The following is a 21,121-nucleotide window of genomic DNA, read 5'->3' as shown; positions in this document are numbered from 1 at the left end:
CTAATGTTTTTGCGTTTACAGTTTAAGTAAAAAATGTTTGAAACACAAAGTTTGGATTTTGGGGGGGAAAAGGGCATTTTATTCATTTATTTTAAAGATGGTTTTGTTGGGGGGGGGGGGGAAATCAGCCTGCTCTGTAAATTACCCTGTGTCTCCGTTTAGAGCTCACAAGAGCCACAGCTGATATTTCATGTGCTATTGAATGTTACAGATTCTCCTCTGAATCTCCGTTGGTATAAAATCGTTTTGGGGATGCTCTTGGCAGGAAGTGTGGCCCTCAAGCTGGGTGTGGTCATTCTGATTCTCGCGGGTAAGCAATGCAAACAGATCTGTTCCCCTTTAACTCTGTGCATTAACTATGAAATTCTTAGAGGTGCTGCACAGAACTCGGCCCAGGATTCTGGACTGCTCCAGTGCCATTCAGAGAGCCCGGGGCCTAGCTGTGTTATGGCCGCCTGTCGATGGGAAACGGCGCTGCCTCGTAGCTCCACATTGGTCCCACCCAGGACATGTCCCACCTGCTCCAGCCCTGCTCCTCAGCATGTCTCCTCCATGTCAGCACTTGCAAGAGGGTCCTTAGAAGACAGCTCACAGTTGTCTTCTGTGGTGACTGCACCTAGGGAATTCTCCCGTGGTCAGATGAAGGGCTTTCAGGGCCCCTTTGAACTGCTGTGGTCCTTTTACCCATCGTGAAATGTCGCTCTAAGAAGATGCACTCACCATCCCGTCTAGCTAACTCACATCACCCAGTTATGGTGGCTTTGATATTAAAGGGACTTTGCTGAGTAGTTTTCTCCAGAATATGTTTGTGACCTTACAATATTGCTGCTCTGCTAGAGTGGAATCCACCCCTGGGTAGCAACCAGCACAAGGTCTATGTGCCATGAAAGTCTTCACTGAACGTCCACAGAAAGTCAGTGAAGGCTTTTGATAATGATACCCCCTAGTGTCTAGCCAGACAGCAGAGAAAGCTAAAAAGCCTTTTCATCTAGCTGGGCTCCTAGTACACCTCTACCCCGATATAACACTGTCCTTGAGAGCCAAAAAATCTTATTGCATTATAGGTGAAACTGCGTTATATCGAACTTGCTTTGATCTGCCAGAGCACGCAGCCCCGCCCCCCCGGAGCACTGCTTTACCACGTTATATCCTCATTTGTGTTATATAGGGTCACGTTATATTGGGGTAGAGGTATATCTATACAACCATTAAGAAAACTAGTGGGAAGTAAACAAAGTGGAACCATGTTGACTTGTAAATTGCAAGATTATGTTTAAATGTCACTTTTTTCCATTAGAAAATGGACAAAACCAGCAGGGAAAGTGTTAAAGGTGATCTGTGAAAAGGAGGTGCCTCTTTGTGTACGCAGTGTTGTAGCTGTGTTAGTCCCACGATATTGGCGAGACAAGGTGGGTGAGGCGATATCTTTTATTGGGCCAGGTTCTGCTGGTGAGAGAGACAAGCTTTCGAGTCACACAGAGCTTCCCAAGATACACAAATACGGGAACCCAGGCAGACCCATCATATCTGGTCACAGCTCTCTTAGACTGAGGCTACACTTACAAATCTGCAGCGCTGGTAGTTGCAGCGCTGGTCGTCCAGCTGTGCAGGGCCAGCGCTGGTGTGTGGCCACACTCACAGCTACCAGCGCTACAGTGTGGCCACATTTGCAGCATTTGCAGCGCTGTTGGGAGTGATGAATTATGGGCAGCTATCCCAGCATTCAAGTGTCAGCAACGTGCTTTTCAAAAGAGGGGGGTGTGGGGCAGTGTGACAGGGAGCGGGGGAGAAAGAGAGAGTGGATTTTTGGAACTGACACTGTGCAAAATCAGAAAATTTTCCCACCCCCTTACTGTTAACTGCAAACAGCCTGCATCCAACATACTCTCTTTCCCCCTATGCCCCCTCCCCCCATTTCTCTCAAGCAAAGCAAACACTCAACCCCTGTGAATGACTCCTTTTCTCGCTGCTGGTCAAGCAAAATGCAAACACTCAACCCCTGTGAATCACGCAGGGAGGAGGATCTCATTTGATGGTTCACAGATTGATCACAGCAAACAGGAGCTGATAAGCAGCTCCGGTAGAGCAGCTCCGGTAGCAACGGAGCTCCGGAGGTTCTGCATAACAAAACAAAGGGAGTAATTTAGTTAAAAGCATTCTGGGATACACCCTTATACCCTGGAAGCCAATAACAGCACTGGTGTGTGGCCACACTTGATTGCACCAGCGCTGCAATCCTTATTCCCCATGCTGAGTGAGGTGTACGGCCAGCGCTGCAGCCAGGGAGTTGCAGTGCTGGAAGTGCCCTGCAGGTGAGGACACTTACTAATTGCAGCGCTGGAAAGCCTCCACCAGCGCTGCAACTCGCAAGTGTAGCCATACCCTCAATGAAGGAATATTGGGACTGATAGAAACCATCCTCAAGCCACTCACCGCCAAAGAGCCAATTTCCTCCAGGACACAACCAGCTTCCTTCACAAACTCTGCAACGTTAACAACCTCCAGAACACCAGCCTCGCCACCATGAGTGTCACTTCCCTATACAGCAACATCCCTCATCATGACAACATAGCTGTCTGCCTCTAATATTTACAAGACAAGAACTGAAGAAGAGCTCTGTGTAGCTCAGACCTCTGTGTCTCTCTCCCCAACAGAAGCTGGTTCAATAAAAGATATTACCTCGCCCACCTTGTCTTTCTAATGTGTCATGTTTAAAGCTGTTTACTTTCATGTCAAGTATAAGAAGCCTTCTCTGATTATTTCGCAGAGGTCTGCTTACAGGACCAGAGAAATAAAGAGGGAGGTGTTAAGTTTGTAACAAAGAGAACATTTCTCCGAAGTGTTTTTTCAAGCATTGAATTAAATAAAGAAATTAACCAAAACCAAACATGTTTTAAACAGTTAAGATAAAAGACATTTCCTCTCTCTGATGTTCATTGTGAGAGAGTGACTGGCCCCTTTATGAAGAAATGGGGTCAGCCCTGCCTGTCCCAGATAAGCTGCCTGCTAGCCTGAGGGGGTGGGAATAAGGGGGTCAGGTGACAGCCTGATGAACACCTGGGCCACATAGAAAGGGCTGAGAGAACACAGGGGCGGCACTACAGGCAGCACATTAGATTTCTGTGGGAGGCAGGGTCTGTAGGAAGCAGGATTCTCTCTGTCTCTTCCTTTCTCCCATCTTCCATTTTGCTCCATGTGATTCAATGTTATATTGCACTTGTGGGGACTGTCAGGTAGTTACTCAACTTGAGTAACATGGTTGCTGTTTTCAAGGTTTCCAGCCAGGGTCTCAGCAGGACCAGAGCAGAGTGGCCCCAACTGCTGCTGAGAACCACAGAGCTCCTGGAGGAAATGTGAATAGTGAGGAACCCAGCCGAGACCTGATGAGCTCTAGGAGTCCATGTGAAGCACGGCCACAGAACAGCTCAACAGATACCATCCGCTCTTTTGTAACTGGGAGGGGAAAAGGCAATTGCAGTGACAGGCTCTGATGTTTCTGCCATTTATCCTGTTCCCGGCCACTAGAGAGGAAGGATGGTCCAGTGGTTTGGGCACTAGCCCCAGGGGATCTGGTTCAGTCCCCTGCTCCATGAACTTCCTGTGCAACCTTGGACGGATCACTTTGCCTCAGTTCCCTGTCTGTAAAATGGGGACAATAGCACTGCCCTGCCTTAGAGTGGTGTGAGGAGAAATACATTAAAGATGGAGAAGCACTTTGAGATCTACTGATGAAAAGCTCTGTAGAGCAGCTAGTTATTAGATAAAACTGTTCACGACTGTGATGATGTGGAGCTGTGACACCTAGTGTACAGTCAGCGTAAATCTTCAAGTCCACAGGCAGCAGAGGATAATGTTAAACGTATAATAATACAAATCCAAACATGCTGAACTAGCTGGAGGATAGGCCATTGGCAGTGTGCATTGAGGATTGTTGAAATTGTTAGCTCTCACTTTGAGAGTAGGGGGTTTGTAGGCTAGGGGCTGTGTAGCGGAGTGAGATCCAGGGATGGCTCCAGGCACCAGCACCCCAAGCGCGTGCCTGGGGCGGCAAGCCGCGGGGAGCAGCCTGCCGGTCGCCGTGAGGGCGGCAGGCAGGCTGCCTTTGGCGGCATGCCTGCAGGAGGTCCACCAGTCCCGCGGCTTCGGCGGCAAGGACCTCCCACAGGCTGCTGCCGAATCCGCGTTACCAGCAGACCTCCCACAGGCAAGCCGCCGAAGGCAGCCTGCCCACCGTGTTTGGGGCGGCGAAATACCTAGAGCCGCCCTTGGTGAGAGCATAGCAAACAGACACTTTGCAGCCAGCCAGCTGAAAGCAAGGTGGGGTGAACTGCCTCGGGGAGCAGCCTGCTTTGTCTTTCTCTATTTCTGGGTGCTGGTGTGTTTTGAATTCTAAGAAATCAAGGGTTTTTTTTATCTATCTCCTCTGTGTGTCTGCTGAGAACAATAGAGAAACTGGCAATGAGGATGGGATTATAAAAAAATAAAGGCGAGTGAGTAAAGATAATATAGGTTCATTCGGCAATAAGAACAATTTCCAATTTAATGAAAAAGAGGAAGATTTTGCAACATATCTTCAGAGACTTGAATAGTATTTTTATGTAAATTGTACAGAAGAAACTGATGAATTGAATGTTGTTTTCCTACCATTGGTGGGTAAAACCACCTTTACCGTGCTTATGTTTTCCATGGGAACCTGGGAGCTGGAATATAAGGACATAACAGGCCACTCTGTTAAATGCCCTGGTTCCTAATTGAGGGTGCAGCCTATTTAATGCTGCCTTTTCCATGTCTGTTTCTAGAGGGCTGTGGGTGCAAACTGTGCCCCGCTGATTGGCTGCCGCACAAGAACAAGTGCTATTGGGTCTCTAAAGAAAGTAAAACGTGGAATGAGAGTCGTGAGGACTGCTCAGCGAAGAGCTCTCAGATGCTCATGATCCAAGACAAGGAGGAGATGGTACAGTAAATAAAAATGGCTTAACCCACCCCTTGAGAGGAAGTGGGTTTTTTACCCACGAAAGCTTATGCCCAAATAAATCTGTGAGTCTTTAAGGTGCCACCGGGCTCCTTGTTGTTTTTGTGGCTACCGACTAACATGGCTATCCCCTGATACTTGAGAGATGAGTGTCGCTAGATGTAATGTAATACAATGGGCTTCCAGCAAAACAACAATGCCCCAGCTGTATGACATTTGGCTTAAGAAAAATCTATTACAGAGCACATTAAAATATCATTGATACGTGGAAGGGAAGGAGGGAGTGAGACTGGGAAAGGGAAACATCAGAAATTGGGTTTATATCTATTGCAGAGCTGTGTAACAGGTTCTCTTCCTTCATTTGCCGAGAGAGCAAAGAAGCCAGAGAATTACAGCAGGTTATATTCACCCAGACCCCTCCATCCTGTCACTTACAGGCGTATGTAGTGAGTATTCCACAACTGAACCTGGTCTGGCTTGGACTCAGTGTTACATCCCCAGAGAGGAAATGGACCTGGGTGGACGGCTCCACGTTCGATGAAACACTGTGAGTGTTCATGGTTCCTATTTTGGCTCTGAAACTGAGTGTGTTTTGCGTGGTGCACAAGTGGGAACACGAGGTTAGTGCTCTCTAGTGCTAGCGGGAGCAGAGGCTGTCTGTGAGCCCAAGTAAAGTTAAGCAGCAGGCAGAGTCCTCCCCATGGAGAGATGGTCAGTCTCAAGCCCCCGTGTGCTTGCAGGACCACAGGATAAAGGGGGGTCAGGCCAGGGTCTGTTTGGAGAATGGGCATGTCTGGGAAGACACTAGTTTAAGCACAATCCTTGTCTTGCTGAAGAGGCACTTAGCTGTTCACGCCTATGTTAGCTCTCTGCTGTGCTGCTCTGCCTGAGTAAGGTGGCCCTTGTCCAGCAATGCGCTCGTTAATGCAGGGTCAGGGCCCCCGCTCCTGCTGAGCAGCACATTTTACCTCCACCAGGGCTGCAATGGGGGTGGGGAAAGTGGTGATATTTTCCCAAGCCCCGCCCACCAACTAAGCCCCACCCACTCCAGACACCACTCAGTGCACATGGCACAGTTGTACAAAATAGGACCCCCCGGGCGATGCTGGGCTCCTCGGCTTGGCTCCCCAGCAGTGGGTTTGAACACACCCACGGGCAGGGCCAGTATAATCACAATAGGCACGTGCCATAGACCCTGATGGCCGTGGTCAGGTGATGAGGTCAGACTCTCAGCTTTCATTCTTAAAAAAAGTTTCTAGCCCTCATGGTCACGAAGAAAAAGCCTGAAATTGTGACCCACCTGTAACAGACACAGCAACATCTGCCTGAGTCTGCAGAGAGTCTGTGACAATAGCTCTGAAATGCAGGGACAGTAGCATTGGAGCACCATTCTCCTGCCAGAAGTGACAGCTGGGCCCCCTTTCCCCTGCCCCAGAGAAGCAGGAACAGCAGCAGCAGGGGCCCCAGTACTTACCCCAGCAATTGGTGTGTTTCTGCTTGGGTGGGGGAGTCAAGCGCCTGCCCCTTTTCCCTCCTGCCACACACACAGGCCCCTGCTGGGGTGGGGTTGGAGGGATCCCCAGAGCAACGGGGCTGGGAGTTTTTCTCCTATTGAGACACATGGAGCAGTTGCCCCCTCCCAGAGTGGTTGGCTTAGGCTCTCTGCGGACTCAGGCAGGCATCCCTGTGTTGGTTACACTCATTTGATGTGAGATTGTCACAATCATGAGACTTTTTAGCATGTAAGCCAGACCATAGAGGTGTCTTAAAAGAAGTTCCGTTCACTGACCTAGCCTAGCGTAGCCATGCATTTATATGTACTACACTCTCCACCGGGATGGACAGGATCAAATGTATTAATGTATATTTGGGGGGAATGATAACTATTGTATAATGTTGCCAGTACTGACTGTAAAAAGTTGTGTAGCTGTTTCAACTCCTAGGAGGTGAAAGTCATGGACTGTGTCCCTGGAAAGATCACTTTCCCCCAGGACTCAGATTTCATATGAGATTTGGAAGGCTGTAATAATCTCAGCATTGTTCATATCTTTGCTCCTCCCACAGGTACTTCCACTAGTCAGTGTATGTATGAGTATTGCACCCTAATTCATAAGGAGAAAATAGCTATTTTTTACTCTTTTTCCTTTCAAACACCCTGCACAATATTAACTCTGCCCCCTAGTGTGTAGAACTGAGGATATTCTCTTAGGAAATATCACATAACTGATCAATAGTGCATAATCGATCACCGGTCAAACAATAAAAGAATGGCACTTTTCTCCTATAATTTTACATGCAGCATTTTTATTATGAGATGAGTTGTGGATCCTGAGGAAATAGACTTCCTTGTTAATGTTTTGTTACCATATGTGCACCCGGCTAGTGTAATGAACAACCCAGTTCCAATGTATCAGAGGGGTAGCTGTGTTAGTCTGGATCTGTAAAAGCAGCAAAGAGTCTTGTGGCACCTTATAGACTAACAGACATTTTGGAGCATGAGCTTTCGTGGGTGAATACCCACTTCGTCGGCTGCAATGCAATGCAATTCCAATGGACTCATGCAAGTGGGCAGTTAAAGCTACTCTGAATTTTTCTCTTATTTTGGTGGGTAAATTCTCAAGCCCCATGTTGCATTAACATAGATTCTTGCACTAAGTCGGATAGCGTTAGTGCTGTATTGCTCCCTCTTCGTTATTCAGTCAGACAGCCAGAGCACTGGTCAGATAAAAAGAGGGGAACGGAATAGGAACAGGGTTAGACACTGGGTCGAGGCGCCACCTACTGACGCACTCTGTTGAGATTTTTATCTTGTCTTAAAAATACACAAGTATCTGGTGGGCGCGTGTTCTTGAAGACTAGCTACATGTAGCCTCAGACCATGACTTAAGTCTGGTCTACACTACGCGTTTAAACCGGTTTTAGGAGCGTAAAACCGATTTAACGCCACACCCGTCTACACTAAGAGGCCCTTTATATCGGTATAAAGGGCTCTTTAAACCGGTTTCTGTACTCCTCCCTAACGAGAGGAGTAGCGCTAATATCGGTATTAACATATCGGATTGGGGTTAGTGTGGCTGCAGATCGACGGTATTGGCCTCCGGGCGGTATCCCACAGTGCACCACTGACCACTCTGGACAGCAATCTGAACTCAGATGCAGTGGCCAGGTAGACAGGAAAAGCCCCGCGAACTTTTGAATATTTCCTGTTTGCCCAGCGTGGAGCTCCGATCAGCACGGGTGGTGATGCAGTTAAAAATGAAAATAAAGAAAGAGCTCCCGCATGGACGATGCGGACGTGATCGCTGTAAGGGCAGGCAAATCTGTTCTATCAGCGCTCCGTTACAGAAGACGAAATTCAAAATCATTTTTTAAATATCTCCAGACAGACGCCATAGCAGGGACTCAGCGCACTGCTGCGTGACAAGCGTAACGGAAAGCCAAAGAATCAAATGGACGCTCATGGACTGGAGGACTCAAGCTATCCCACAGTTCCTGCAGTCTCTGAAAAGCATTTGCATTCTTGGCTGAGCTCCAAATGCTTCTAGGGTCAAAAACAGTGTCAGCGGTGGGTCAGGGCATAGCTCGGCAATTTACGCACCCCCCCACCCACCCCCAGAAGTGAAAGGGAAAACAATCCTCTCTTGACTCTTTTACATGTCACCCTATCTTTACTGCATGCTGCAGATAGACGCGATGGTGCAGCACTCAACACCAACATCCTTGCTCCCCCCACGCTATGGCTGGCTGATGGTACAATACGACTGGTACCCGTCCTCGTCATCAGCCTATTGGCACATGGGGCAGTGCAAAAGTACTGGTAACCATGCTGACTAGCATCTGTCAGGTCGATCAAGGGTGCCTGGTCCTAATTTTTCCTGGTAGATGGTACAGTATGGCTGATATCCATCATCGTCATAGCAACAGGGGGTTGAGCTCCATCAGTCCCCACCCTTCATGTGTAAAGAAAAGATTCAAGTGCCCCTGAACTAGCAGAGGGATGCTGGGCTCCTCTCCTACACACTCCTTACTGTCCTGTCTGGACTATCATAGCAGCTGGAGGCTGCCTTCCACTCATATCTCACTAACAAGTCACTGTGTCTTATTCCTGCATTCTTTATTACTTCATCACACAAGTGGGGGGACAATGCTACTGTAGCCCAGGAAGGCTGGGGGAAGAATGGAATGAACAGGTGGGGTTGTTGCAGGAGCACCCCCTGTGAATAGCATACAGCTCATAATTTCTGCAGGATCTGACACAGAGCAGCTGTGCTCTCTGGTTCTCTGATACAGTGGTTCTCTAGTACACTTGCCCATATTCTAGGCAGGACTGATTCTATTTTTAGATACCAAAAAGGAGGGATTGACTCAGGGAGTCATTCCCAATTTTGGCTTTTGCACCCCTGGCTAAGAGCAGCCAGGGGCACTTATGACAGCAGCAAATGGAACAGTGCAAAAGGACTGGTAGCCACGATCATCTTATTACCAATTTATGGATTGGTAGATGGTACAGTATGGCTGATAACCATCTCTGCTGTCATGCAAAAGCAAAAGCATGCTGCTGTGTAGCGCTGCTGAATCGCCTCTGTCAGCGGCATCTAGTACACATACGGTGACAGTCACAAAAGGCAAAACAGGCTCCATGATTGCCATGCTATGGCATCTGCCAGGGCAATCCAGGGGAAAAAGCCGCGAAATGCTTGTCTGCCGTTGCTTTCCCAGAGGAAGGAGTGACTGACGACATTTACCCAGAACCACCCGCAACAATGATTATTGCCCCATCAGGCACTGGGATCTCAACCCGGAAATGCCAAGGGGCGGGGGAGGCTGCGGGAACTATGGGATAGCTATGGAATAGCTACCCACAGTGCAACACTCCAGAAGTCGATGCTAGCCTCGGACCGTGGACGCACACCACCGATTTAATGTGTTTAGTGTGGCCGCGCGCACTCGATTTTATACAATCTGTTTTACAAAACCAGTTTATGCAAATTCAGATTAGTCCTGTAGTGTAGACGTACCCTTAGTTACACCAGCAATGTTGGTTAGTCATCTCAGTGGATTTTGCAAGTGGACAAGTGTTTTCCAGCACTGAACTGAGCCTCCCCAGCTCCTTCCCCACTCTGGGAGGCACATTACTAACTAGGGCGCTGTAGAAAAGTAGGGATGAAGGAAGCCGCTCCGAACGAGGGATAGCTGCTAAAGATCTTGCTCAGTAACGCTAAACACCCAGTGACTCCTGCTCTTCGTTCCCCAGGTTCCAGCTCACAGGTGCTGCTGACAGGGAGAGCTGTGGGATGATCAAAGGGAACCGTGCTATTTCGGAAACCTGCACGGCCACAGCTAAATGGATTTGTGAGAAAGTTGCCCTGAAATAAGCAGTCACACCAGTGAGCTGCACTTGCGTAACTGAAATAGCAAGTGTCCTTGTTTATTTTCTAAAAGAAAAACACATTTGCTAATTAAAGAATTCTAAAGCCTCCGACAAACCCCTTTTCCAAGGAAGATCCATTCACTGTTCCTCAGGAGCTGGGTCTGATTTCATGAGGAGCTGGCTGCCTCCTGGGCATCGCGTGCAGGGGCGGCTCCAGGCACCAGCGCAGCAAGCCCGTGCCTGGGGTGGCAAGCCGCGGGGGGTGGCCTGCCGGTTGCTGTGAGGGCAGTAGACAGGCAGTCTTCAGCAGCATGCCTGTGGGAGGCCTGCCACTCCTGTGGCTTTGGTGGTAATTCGCTGGCAGGTATGCCGAAGGTGCAGGACCGGCAGATCACCCGCAGAAACACTGCCGAATCTGCATGACCTGCCGAAGGCCGCCTGACTGTCATGCGTGGGGCAGCAGAAAACATAGGGCCGCCCCGATTGCGTGTGAGCAGACACTCTTGGCTGTCAGGAACAGTGTGAAAACTAAAAGGTGTAAAGCACCAATGTCACTGCTGGAAACCTTCGTTCCATTTGGCCACCTCTCAGAAAGGCGCCGTTTGAACATTCTTCCACCCAATCCATTCTCCGGAGGGCTGCACAGCATGTGATCTAAGCAGATGCGGCTTATTGAGATTGATGCAGGAATCAGTGGGTGTTACTTTGGCCTTATGCAGGAGGTCAGATGAGATGATCTGGCCTTGAAATCTAGGAGTCTTCTCTGGCTTCTGCCATTCTCCTGAGCTTTGCATGTTCCTTTCTTTTCATGTCTTCAGCTGGTTTTCCCCAGATCCATTTTTTGTCTGTGTAGCACTTTACAAATCACATGGTTGCCTCAGTCTGGTTAAGCACAGTCCTCTGCCATCCTCACTGCAAATCTGTAACTCAAAAGAAATAAGACTTAATATCCATCTGTATAGCCAGAGAGGGAGACGTATCACAAATTCGGGCTCTCCAAGCTATGCAGGGAATAGCTGTGTACAGGCTCTCCAGATTTCTCTTTCCTGTACCAAAACCAATTTTGTTTGCAGATCAAGTTCCTTCCTGCAACTGATGGAACAAATCGCCAATGAAAAATACAAAAAAGGACAAGGCACAGACTGTCCCTTATGGGTGTTAGTGAGCTTTGAAAATTCAGCGCTTAAAAAGAAAGCTCCGTTAACCTATAACTATGAAATTGTGTGTGTAAAGCTCCAATAACAATAAGGTTCCAAGCCTCATTTGGAATCTTTAGATGCTACAATAACACAAATAATAAACAACCACTGGGAGACGTCCATCCCTGGCAGGTGGGAATACCAAGAGGGCCACAGAAAGTAACCAGCGTGGAGCATCAGGACAGCAGAAGGAGAAGGGGGGTGGGGATGAAAGAAGACAATCATCCCGTTCCCATTTAATCCTCTCTTCTGGGAGCTGGTTTCCTCCCTCACCCTGATTGCTGCTCACCCTCCCACCCAGCTGTGAGCAGCGCTGATACAAAGTGGGAAACAGCCGGGTGCAAGTCACCCAAGGGGGAGGCCTTCTAAGGAGCTGAAAGAGCCTGTGACAAACGCTGAGACCTGACAGCACAGGCTGGATTATTCATGAGCCAAGATTTGTCTCTAGCACCCGAGTATCCAAAGCACCCGACGAGCCCCGAATTAGGACGCTGCTGCCCAGGTTTCTTTTTCAATTATACAGAGAGGGGAACTCACAAGTGGTTTAATTCGCTGCCGTTGGCCCATTTCCAGGGCTGGCCCAGCTCCTGCTCCCTCCGGAGGCCGATCCAGTGCTCAGTTTTGCCTTTATAGCGCAGCATGAAAGCCTTGAATAGAGGCACATACAACAGGAACAGCACATATTAGACTCCCAGTTCATAGGTGATGAATCTCATCTGCCTCGGCGCACTCTGCGCAACAAGGGAGTCGAAGCTTTTGTTGTGTGCGTACGTGTGTGAGAGAGAGATTTCAGACAGGGGCCGGGGCAGAGGGAAGGGGAAATCTTCCCCTCACGTTTGCGAGGGATGGAATTCAGATGGTCCCCATCCACACAGTTTCCCCTCTCTCTCATCTTCCAGTTCGCTCTGCCCCGTTTTCCCAGAGGCCTAAGCAAGACTTAGGTGCCAGCCCCCACGTGGATACTCTTACGGACTAAAACTACACCGATATACATGATTTCACAACGGATTCAAAATGCACCACCTGAAACCAGAGGGCAGGTACTTGGCATGGCTAAGCCATGCTTCCGCTGCCTGTGCTGCCCCAGCTACGCTGCTATTTCCACTCATGCTGCCGTCAGCAGGCGGGACTGAATCTGGGACCTCTGACGCTTAGTGTGTGAGCCTCTATTGCCTGAGCTAAAAGCCACATGGCTCTTGGCTAAAGCTGCAGCAGACTCCTCAATCTGGGCTAGGTGCCACCAGAGGGGGACAGAGCGCCACAGCCACCAGGCTGGGTTATACTAGCACAAGTGTGTCCGTGAGGAGAGGAATCACACCCCCAGCTCATAGTGTAGACACAGCCCGTGACAGAGCAGGGCTCCTCTCCGCACAGGAGAAGCTGAGCCAGTCTGTCCTGTCAGGGCCAATCTATTGCTTCTATAAAGCATCTGTCTCTCTCACCATTTCCAGCTCACTGTCAATCACAGCCAAGGAGGCGCCGAGGGAGGAGCAGCTGCTCCGGCTGTAGGTCCAGTTCCCTTCAGCCTCTGAGAAATAGTAACATTTCTCTTGGTATCCCACCCAGACGTCTGAGCAGCAGCGGGCAGCAAGTGGTCCGGGATCAGCCACTGGCAGAGGTGAAAGCCGGTACGGTGTACCAGCAAGAGCCAGTACACCGTGCCAGACCGCACCGGCTTCCGTGGTGGGGATTTAAAGGGCTCTGGGCTCCCCGCTGCTGCAGGGAGCCCAGGTCCCTTTAAATCCCGGCCGCGGCTCCGGCGGCCGGGCTGGGGCTGGATTTAAAGGGCTCAGAGCTCCGTGATGGCCAGAGCCCCAGGCCCTTTAATTTGCCCATGAGCCCCGGGGGCTCCCAGCCACCTCTGCAGCTGGGAGCCCTGTGTTGATTTAAAGGCCCTGGGGCTCCCAGCCACAGCCGGTGCCCCAGGGCCTTTAAATCTTGAGAGGCCACGCCCCTTCCAGATGAGGCCACGCCTCCCTCAGGACTCCGGCAGTACCGGTAAGTCCTGTAAGTTACTTTCACCACTGGCCACAGGTGAGTTAGCACTACGTACGGAAAGTAAGAAAGCGATACAGGTCTGAGCCTGTTTCCCTCCCAACCCCACATCGATATCTGGTGGGAATGGAGGGGACTAATTCCCTCAGGTCCCGGCTTCAGAGGCTCCTTAAGTCTCTGCTAGTTGCCTAGAGAGAACCAGGGAAGAAACAGGACATTAGAAATCAGGCCACTGAGAGGTTTACGTGCCTCTGATTTCAATGACTGAACACAGTGAGGATGCAGCCAAGAGGCAGCCCACAGCTAGTGTTCAGCAGAGACAGAGCTAGACCCAGAGGCAGCATTAAGGTAGCTGCAAGGGGACAGTTACCAACCTGCCTGCAGACGGAGAATATTGAAACTTGATAGAAGTTCAATTTTGGAATAATCTGCTGGGACAGCAGGTCTGCTAGTTTTGCTCTTTGCTTTACTCTTCCAGGAAATGCACTGAGATGGAGGTGGGCTGAGATTCCCCTCTAGGGACAAACACTGACCACACTGAACTGGGTGGGGGGTGTTTTCCCCATAGAATCTGACTGCTGCACTAGTGATGCAGCCACAGTTGATTTTACAATTAGTTGGTCTGGTGGAGCAGGTGAATGAAATCTGAGGCCTTGTCTACACAGGAAAGGTTTTTGGACGCTAAGGTGAGTTTAAACCAGTGTAACTATATAGGTATAACCCTCACCTGGAGACAGTTGTTCCCTTTTAAAAGTGGCTTTTTTCAGCTTGACCTATATAGCAGAACCTCAGAGTTGCAAACACCTTGGGAATGGAGGTTTTTCGTATCTCGGAAATGTTCCTACCACTGAACAAACCGTTATGGTTATTCTTGCCAAGGTTTACAACTGAACATTGACTTAATACAGCTTTGAAACTTTACTGTACAGAAGAACAATGCTGCTTTCCCGTTAGTTTGTTAGAAGTTTACCTTTAACACAGCACTGTTCTGTATTTGTTTTGGGGTGGGGTTATTTTCGGGGGGGGGGGGTGTCTCTGCTGCTGCCTGACTGCGTACTTGCAGTTCCAAATGAAGTCTGTCATTGACCAGCCAGTTCCTAACTCTGATTCTCCTGTACCGCTACCCAAACACCATGAGCTAAACTGAAAAGAGGCCACTCTAAATCAGGGGCAGAAAGTGGCCACAGGGTGGCACCAGAATCTCAAAAATGGTGTGGCCTGGTGTAACCGCTGGCTCTGTGAACAGTTTCAACTCAATTTTCCTCTCCCTGCAATTTATCTATTTCGCGGCCTCAGATCATGTGTTGTATCTATTTCAGTGCTGTGTAAGAGCAGCAATGGGGTCGCCCATCACCACCACCACAGATATTTTAGCTTTTTATATTTTGGAGGGGTGGGGGGGACAGGAAGGAGTTTGATTCAAATTCTTTGACATGACATTGCAGAGAGTCTAACACATTCTTGTGCTCTTTGTTCTGCCCCAATTTAAAACCGCTGATATTTGAACAGGTGGCTTGTATTCAGTGACAAACTGTCAGTGGTTAGTGAGACACCCTAAAACTTAAAATAATCACCCTTCTCTCTGAAAATTTTGTACCTACTATTGTTACAAGTAACTCCCAAAATGACTATATCAGAGAGGGGAATAACAAATATTTCTTTTTAGTTTTTCATCTTGATGAGTGTGCATCTGACAACACTGAGGATCTTTTTATAGTGTCAATAGGATTTCTGCTCCTTAAGGCACTTTTGAAAATCCCACTCTTTTGTGCATCGTCAGTTTCATAGTTTTGCCTTTTTGTATAAGTCTTTTCATGCAGCAACAGCAATGAAAAGAAAATATTAGTTTAGATCCACAAATATTGGCAAAGAGAGTGGTGGCAAAGGGGTGGGTGTGACGGGTTAGATCACAGAAACCCCCTGGGAGCTGCCACTCAATGTGCCAAGACTACTTCTACCCCTGCTTTCCCTGCCAGCTCAGGACCCCAGCACCCTGTCTTGCTGAGCCAGACACTCCCGTCTGCTCCAACACAGACCCAGGGTCTGAATTACCTGCCCCAAAGCTGCAGGTTTGCCTGAAAGCAGCTAACAGAAGTGTTCTTGTCTTTAACACTCAGATGCCCAACTCCCAATGAGGTCTGAACCCAAATAAATCCATTTTACCCTGTATAAAGCTTATACAGGGTAAACTCATAAATTGTTCGCCATCTATAATACTGATAGAGAGAGATGCACAATTGTTTGCTCCCCCAGATATTAATACACACTCTGAGTTCATTAATAAGTAAAAAGTGATTTTATTGAATATAGAAAGTAGGATTTAAGTGGTTCTAAGTAGTGACAGACAGAACAAAGTAAGTCACCAAGCAAAATAAAATAAAATGCGCAAATCTCTGTCTAATCAAACTGAATACAGATAATCTCACCCTCAGAGATGCTTCAGTAAGTGTTTTGCTCAGACTGGACCCCTTCCAGGCCTGGCACAATTCTTTCCCCTGGTACAGCTCTTGTTCCAGCTCAGGTGGTAGCTAGGGGATTCCTCATGATGACTCCTACCCTCCCTTTGTTCTGTTCCACCCCTTTATATATCTTTTGCATAAGGCAGGAATCCTCTCTCTCTCTCTGGGTTCCCACCTCCTCCTCCTCAATGGAAAGACACCAGGTTAAAGAAGGATTCCAGTTCAGGTGACATGATCACACGTCACTGCAAGACTTTATTGCCCACTTGCCAGCACACAGGTATACAGGAAGACTTACAGATAAAACAGCGCCATCTGCAGACAATTGTCCTGGTTAATGGGAGTCATCAAGATTCCAAAACACCATTAATGGCCCACACTTTGCATAATTACAATAGGCCCACAGAGTTATATTTCATATTTCTAGTTTCAGATACAAGCGTGGTACATTTATACAAATAGGATGACCACACTCAGTAGATTATAAGCTTTGTAATGATACCTTACAAGAGACCTTTTGCATGAAGCATATTCCAGTTACATTATATTCATGCATTAGCATATTTTTATAAAATTATATAAACTGCAATGTCAAGGTGGGACCTAAACTAATTTAAAAAAAAAACTGGTTAAAAGAAATGTCAGGACAGATTTTTAAAGGTACTGAAGCACCTAACTCCCACTGAATTAGGCACACAAAAATCTGGCCTTTCTATAAATCTGGGAGCAATAATTTTGTGGTTAAGGATCTGACAGAAACTCCCTGTGAGACCTTGGGCAGCTCATTTCTCTGGGCCTCAGGTCCCCACCTGTAACATGAGGTAAACACCATTAATGCATGTGCGGCACTCTAATAACTATGGTGATGAGGGCCACAGGAGAACCTAAATAGACAGAACCTGTTTTGACCTGATGGCTGAAGCCACAGAGGCCAGGAAGTAGAGATCATCAGGGCTGGCTCCAGGCACCAGCGCAGGAAGCAGGTGCTTGGGGCGGCCAATGGAAAGGGGCGGCACGTCCGGGTCTTCGGTGGCAATTCAGCGGCAGGTCCCTCAGTCCGTCTCGGAGGGAACGACCTGCCGCCGAATTGCTGCCGAAGAATGAAGTGGCACCAGGGACGGCTGTATGTTTTTTGCCATCCCAAGCATGGCAATCAGGCAGCTTTTGGCGGTGCACCTGCGGGCAGTCCGCTGGTCACGCGGACTCGGCGGCATTTCTGCGGGTGATCTGCCGGTCCTACACCTTCAGAGCACCCGCTGCCGAACTGCTGCCGAAGCTGCAGGACCGGCAGACTTCTCGCAGGCATGCTGCCGAAGACTGCCTGTCTGCTGCCCTCACAGCAACTGGCAAGCCGCCCCCCGTGGCTTGACGCCCCAGGCACACGCTTGCTGCACTGGTGCCTGGAGCCGCCCCTGAGCGGCGCGGTAGAGCTGCCACCAAAGTGCCGCCGATCACGGCTTTATCTTTTTTTTTTTTTCACCACTTGGGGGCAGCAAAAAAGCTGGAGTCGGCCCTGGTGATCATGTGACTTCAGCAACAGCAGAGTTGAATGACACCCACAGCCACGCTGTGAGTGAAGGCTGAGAACTCACCTGCCAGAGCTGTTGCCAAAACAATGATTAAACCAGATGACAAGGACTAAGCAGATAACAGCATCTTAAGGTGCAGCCAAATCCGTTCCCTGAAAGAGAGAAAGCCATGAATGTGAGAGATAAAAAGACTTCCTTTAAAAAGTGGAAGTCAGATCCTAGTGAGGCAAATAGAAAGGAGAATAAACACTGCAAAATTAAGTGCAAGAGTGTAATTAGAAAAGCCAAAGAGGAGTTTGAAGAACGGCTAGCCAAAATCTCCAAAGGTAATAACAAAATGTTTTTTAAGTACATCAGAAGCAGGAAGCCTGCTAAATAACCAGTGGGGCCCCTCGATGATCGAGATAAAAAAGAGCACTTAAAGACAATAAAGTCATTGTGGAGAAACTAAATGGATTCTTTGCTTCAGTCTTCACGGCTGAGGATGTTAGGGAGATTCCCAAACCTGAGCTGGCTTTTGTAGGTGACAAATCTGAGGAACTGACACAGACTGAAGTGTCACTAGAGGAGGTTTTGGAATTAATTGATAAACTCAACATTAACAAGTCACCGGGACCAGATGGCATTCACCCAAGAGTTCTGAAAGAACTCAAATGTGAAGTTGCGGAACTATTAACTAAGGTTTGTAACCTGTCCTTTAAATCGGCTTCGGTACCCAATGACTGGAAGTTAGCTAATGTAACGCCAATATTTAAAAAGGGCTCTAGAGGTGATCCCGGCAATTACAGACCAGTAAGTCTAACATTGGTACTGGGCAAATTAGTCGAAACAATAGTTAAGAATAAAATTGTCAGACACATAGAAAAACATAAACTGTTGAGCAATAGTCAACATGGTTTCTGTAAAGGGAAATCGTGTCTTACTAATCTATTAGAGTTCTTTGAAGGGGTCAACAAACATGTGGACAAGGGGGATCCGGTGGACATAGTGTACTCAGATCTCCATAGTGTACACCTTGTCAAAGCCTTTGACAAGGTCCCTCACCAAAGGCTCTTACGTAAATTAAGCTGTCATGGGATAAAAGGGAAGGTCCTTTCATGGATTGAGAACTGGTTAAAAGACAGGGAAAATAGGGTAAATTAATGGTAAATTCTCAGAATGGAGAGGGGTAACTAGTGGTGTTCCCCAAGGGTCAGTCCTAGGACCAATCCTATTCAACTTATTCATAAATGATCTGGAGAAAGGGGTAAACAGTGAGGTGGCAAAGTTTGCAGATGATACTAAACTACTCAAGGTAGTTAAGACCAAAGCAGATTGTGAAGAACTTCAAAAAGATCTCACAAAACTAAGTGATTGGGCAACTAAATGGCAAATGAAATTTAATATGGATAAATGTAAAGTAATGCACATTGGGTAAAATAACCCCAACTATACATACAATATGATGGGGGCTAATTTAGCTACAACGAGTCAGGAAAAAGATCTTGGAGTCATCGTGGATAGTTCTCTGAAGATGTCCACGCAGTGTGCAGAGGCGGTCAAAAAAGCAAACAGGATGTTAGGAATCATTAAAAAGGGGATAGAGAATAAGACTGAGAATATATTATTGCCCTTATATAAATCCATGGTACGCCCACATCTCGAATACTGTGTACAGATGTGGTCTCCTCACCTCAAAAAAGATATTCTAGCACTAGAAAAGGTTCAGAAAAGGGCAACTAAAATGATTAGGGGTTTGGAGAGGGTCCCATATGAGGAAAGATTAAAGAGGCTAGGACTCTTCAGCTTGGAAAAGAGAAGACTAAGGGGGGCTTTGATAGAGGTATATAAAATCACGAGTGATGTTGAGAAAGTGGATAAGGAAAAGTTATTTACTTATTCCCATAATACAAGAACTAGGGGTCACCAAATGAAATTAATAGGCAGCAGGTTTAAAACAAATAAAAGGAAGTTCTTCTTCACGCAGCGCACAGTCAATTTGTGGAACTCCTTACCTGAGGAGGTTGTGAAGGCTAGGACTATAACAATGTTTAAAAGGGAACTGGATAAATTCATGGTGGCTAAGTCCATAAATGGTTATTAGCCAGCATGGGTAAGAATGGTGTCCCTAGTCTCTGTTTGTCAGAGGATGGAGGTGGATGGCAGGAGAGAGATCACTTGATCATTGCCTGTTAGGTTCACTCCCTCTGGGGCACCTGGCATTGGCCACTGTCGGAAGACAGCTACTGGGCTAGATGGACCTTTGGTCTGACCCGGTATAGCCGTTCTTATGTTCTTATCAATTCTGTCACCAAAAAAAAAAAAAGAATAGTTCTGATGTGGGAATCTCCCCCACATCCTCTGCAGTGAAGACCAAGGCAAAAAAATAATTTAGTTTCTCTGCAATGGCCTCTTCTCCCTTGAATGCGCCTTTACCACCTTGATCATCTACTGTCTGTTTAGAGAGACAAGTCAGATGAGGTCCAAGTCCAGTAAAACATATTACTGCACCCACCTTTTTGTTCTAATATGCTGGGATTGATAACTACACCACCACTGCATAAACCACCGTCGGTTTGACAGGCTTCCTACTTCTAAGGTACTTTTTAAAAAAATGCCTAGTTTTTGCATTTTTGGCAAGTTGCTTCTCAGACTTTGTTGACCTGCCTCCTTATACTTTTACAATTCACTTGCCAGAGTTTGTGCTTCTTCCTATTTTCCTCATTAGGGTTTGACTTCCAAATTTTAAAGGATGCCTTTTGCCTCTAACGGCCTCCACTACTCTGCTATTCAGCCAGGGTGGCATTTTTTTGGTCCTCCTCCTGTCTTTTTATTATTATTCATGGTATATATTTATATTTAGCCCTGGGGTACACTACAAACATGTCAATATAACTATGTCATTCGGGGGTGTGAAAAATCCACCCCACTGAGCAATCTAGGTATGTCACACTATCCCCTGCTGCAGACAGTGTTGTATTGAGGGGAGGCTTCTCCTGTCACCATAGCTACTGCCTCTTGGGGAGGTGGATTGACTACGCTGATGGGAGAAGCTCTCTGGTCAGAGTAGGGGGTGTCCTCACTGCAGCGCTGTAAATGTAGACAAGCCCTTAGTCTGAACCTCTCTGATGGTGTTTTTAAGTAGTCTCCATGCTGCTAGGAGGCATTTTACCCTTGTTAGGTGAAAATTAAGAAGACCTGTGACAAGGGTGCTCAAACTTGTGTAGTTCCTCTTTTAGAAGTTAAATGTTACTGTTTTGTGGTTTTTTGGTGTTATCCCCTCCCCCACAAGGACGCTAAATGTCATTACCCTGTGCTGTGGTCACTGTTACTGGGCAGTTCAGCTCCCTTCACCTCTTGGGGCAGATCCTGTGCTCCACTGGAGACTAAATCAGGAATCGCTTCTCCCCTTGCGGGTGCCAGGCCCAGCTGCTCCAAGCAGCAGTTCATTGACGGGGGCTAGAAATCATCTCTCTGCATCATGCCCCGAGGTGACATTTAGTCCCTCTGCTCCAATCGCTCTTTAAATTATTTATCCCCAATGGACCAGCATGAACAGGAGAGACTGCCCCCCTCTCCCCACCACACATACACCTCAGATTAGCTCCTAGCTCAGT

At 47.8% G+C, this 21,121-nt stretch overlaps 1 protein-coding gene across 1 annotated transcript in view; it reads left to right on the top strand.

Annotated features, from left to right (window-relative positions):
* Positions 1-252: 252 nt before the first annotated feature.
* Positions 253-21,121, top strand: part of LOC123346605 (killer cell lectin-like receptor subfamily F member 1) — a 58,640-nt gene continuing 37,771 nt past the window's right edge. Inside the window, exons 1-3 of the mRNA XM_044984080.1 lie at positions 253-310; positions 4,800-4,954; positions 5,410-5,519. Coding sequence (XP_044840015.1) covers positions 253-310; positions 4,800-4,954; positions 5,410-5,519 — 323 coding nt within the window. The remainder of the gene's footprint in view (positions 311-4,799; positions 4,955-5,409; positions 5,520-21,121) is intronic.

This window comes from Mauremys mutica, chromosome 12, assembly GCF_020497125.1.
Source record: "Mauremys mutica isolate MM-2020 ecotype Southern chromosome 12, ASM2049712v1, whole genome shotgun sequence".
Classification (NCBI taxonomy): domain Eukaryota; kingdom Metazoa; phylum Chordata; order Testudines; family Geoemydidae; genus Mauremys; species Mauremys mutica.
The sequence above is the reverse complement of the archived record's forward strand: the minus strand, read 5'-3'. Positions and strand labels throughout refer to the sequence as shown.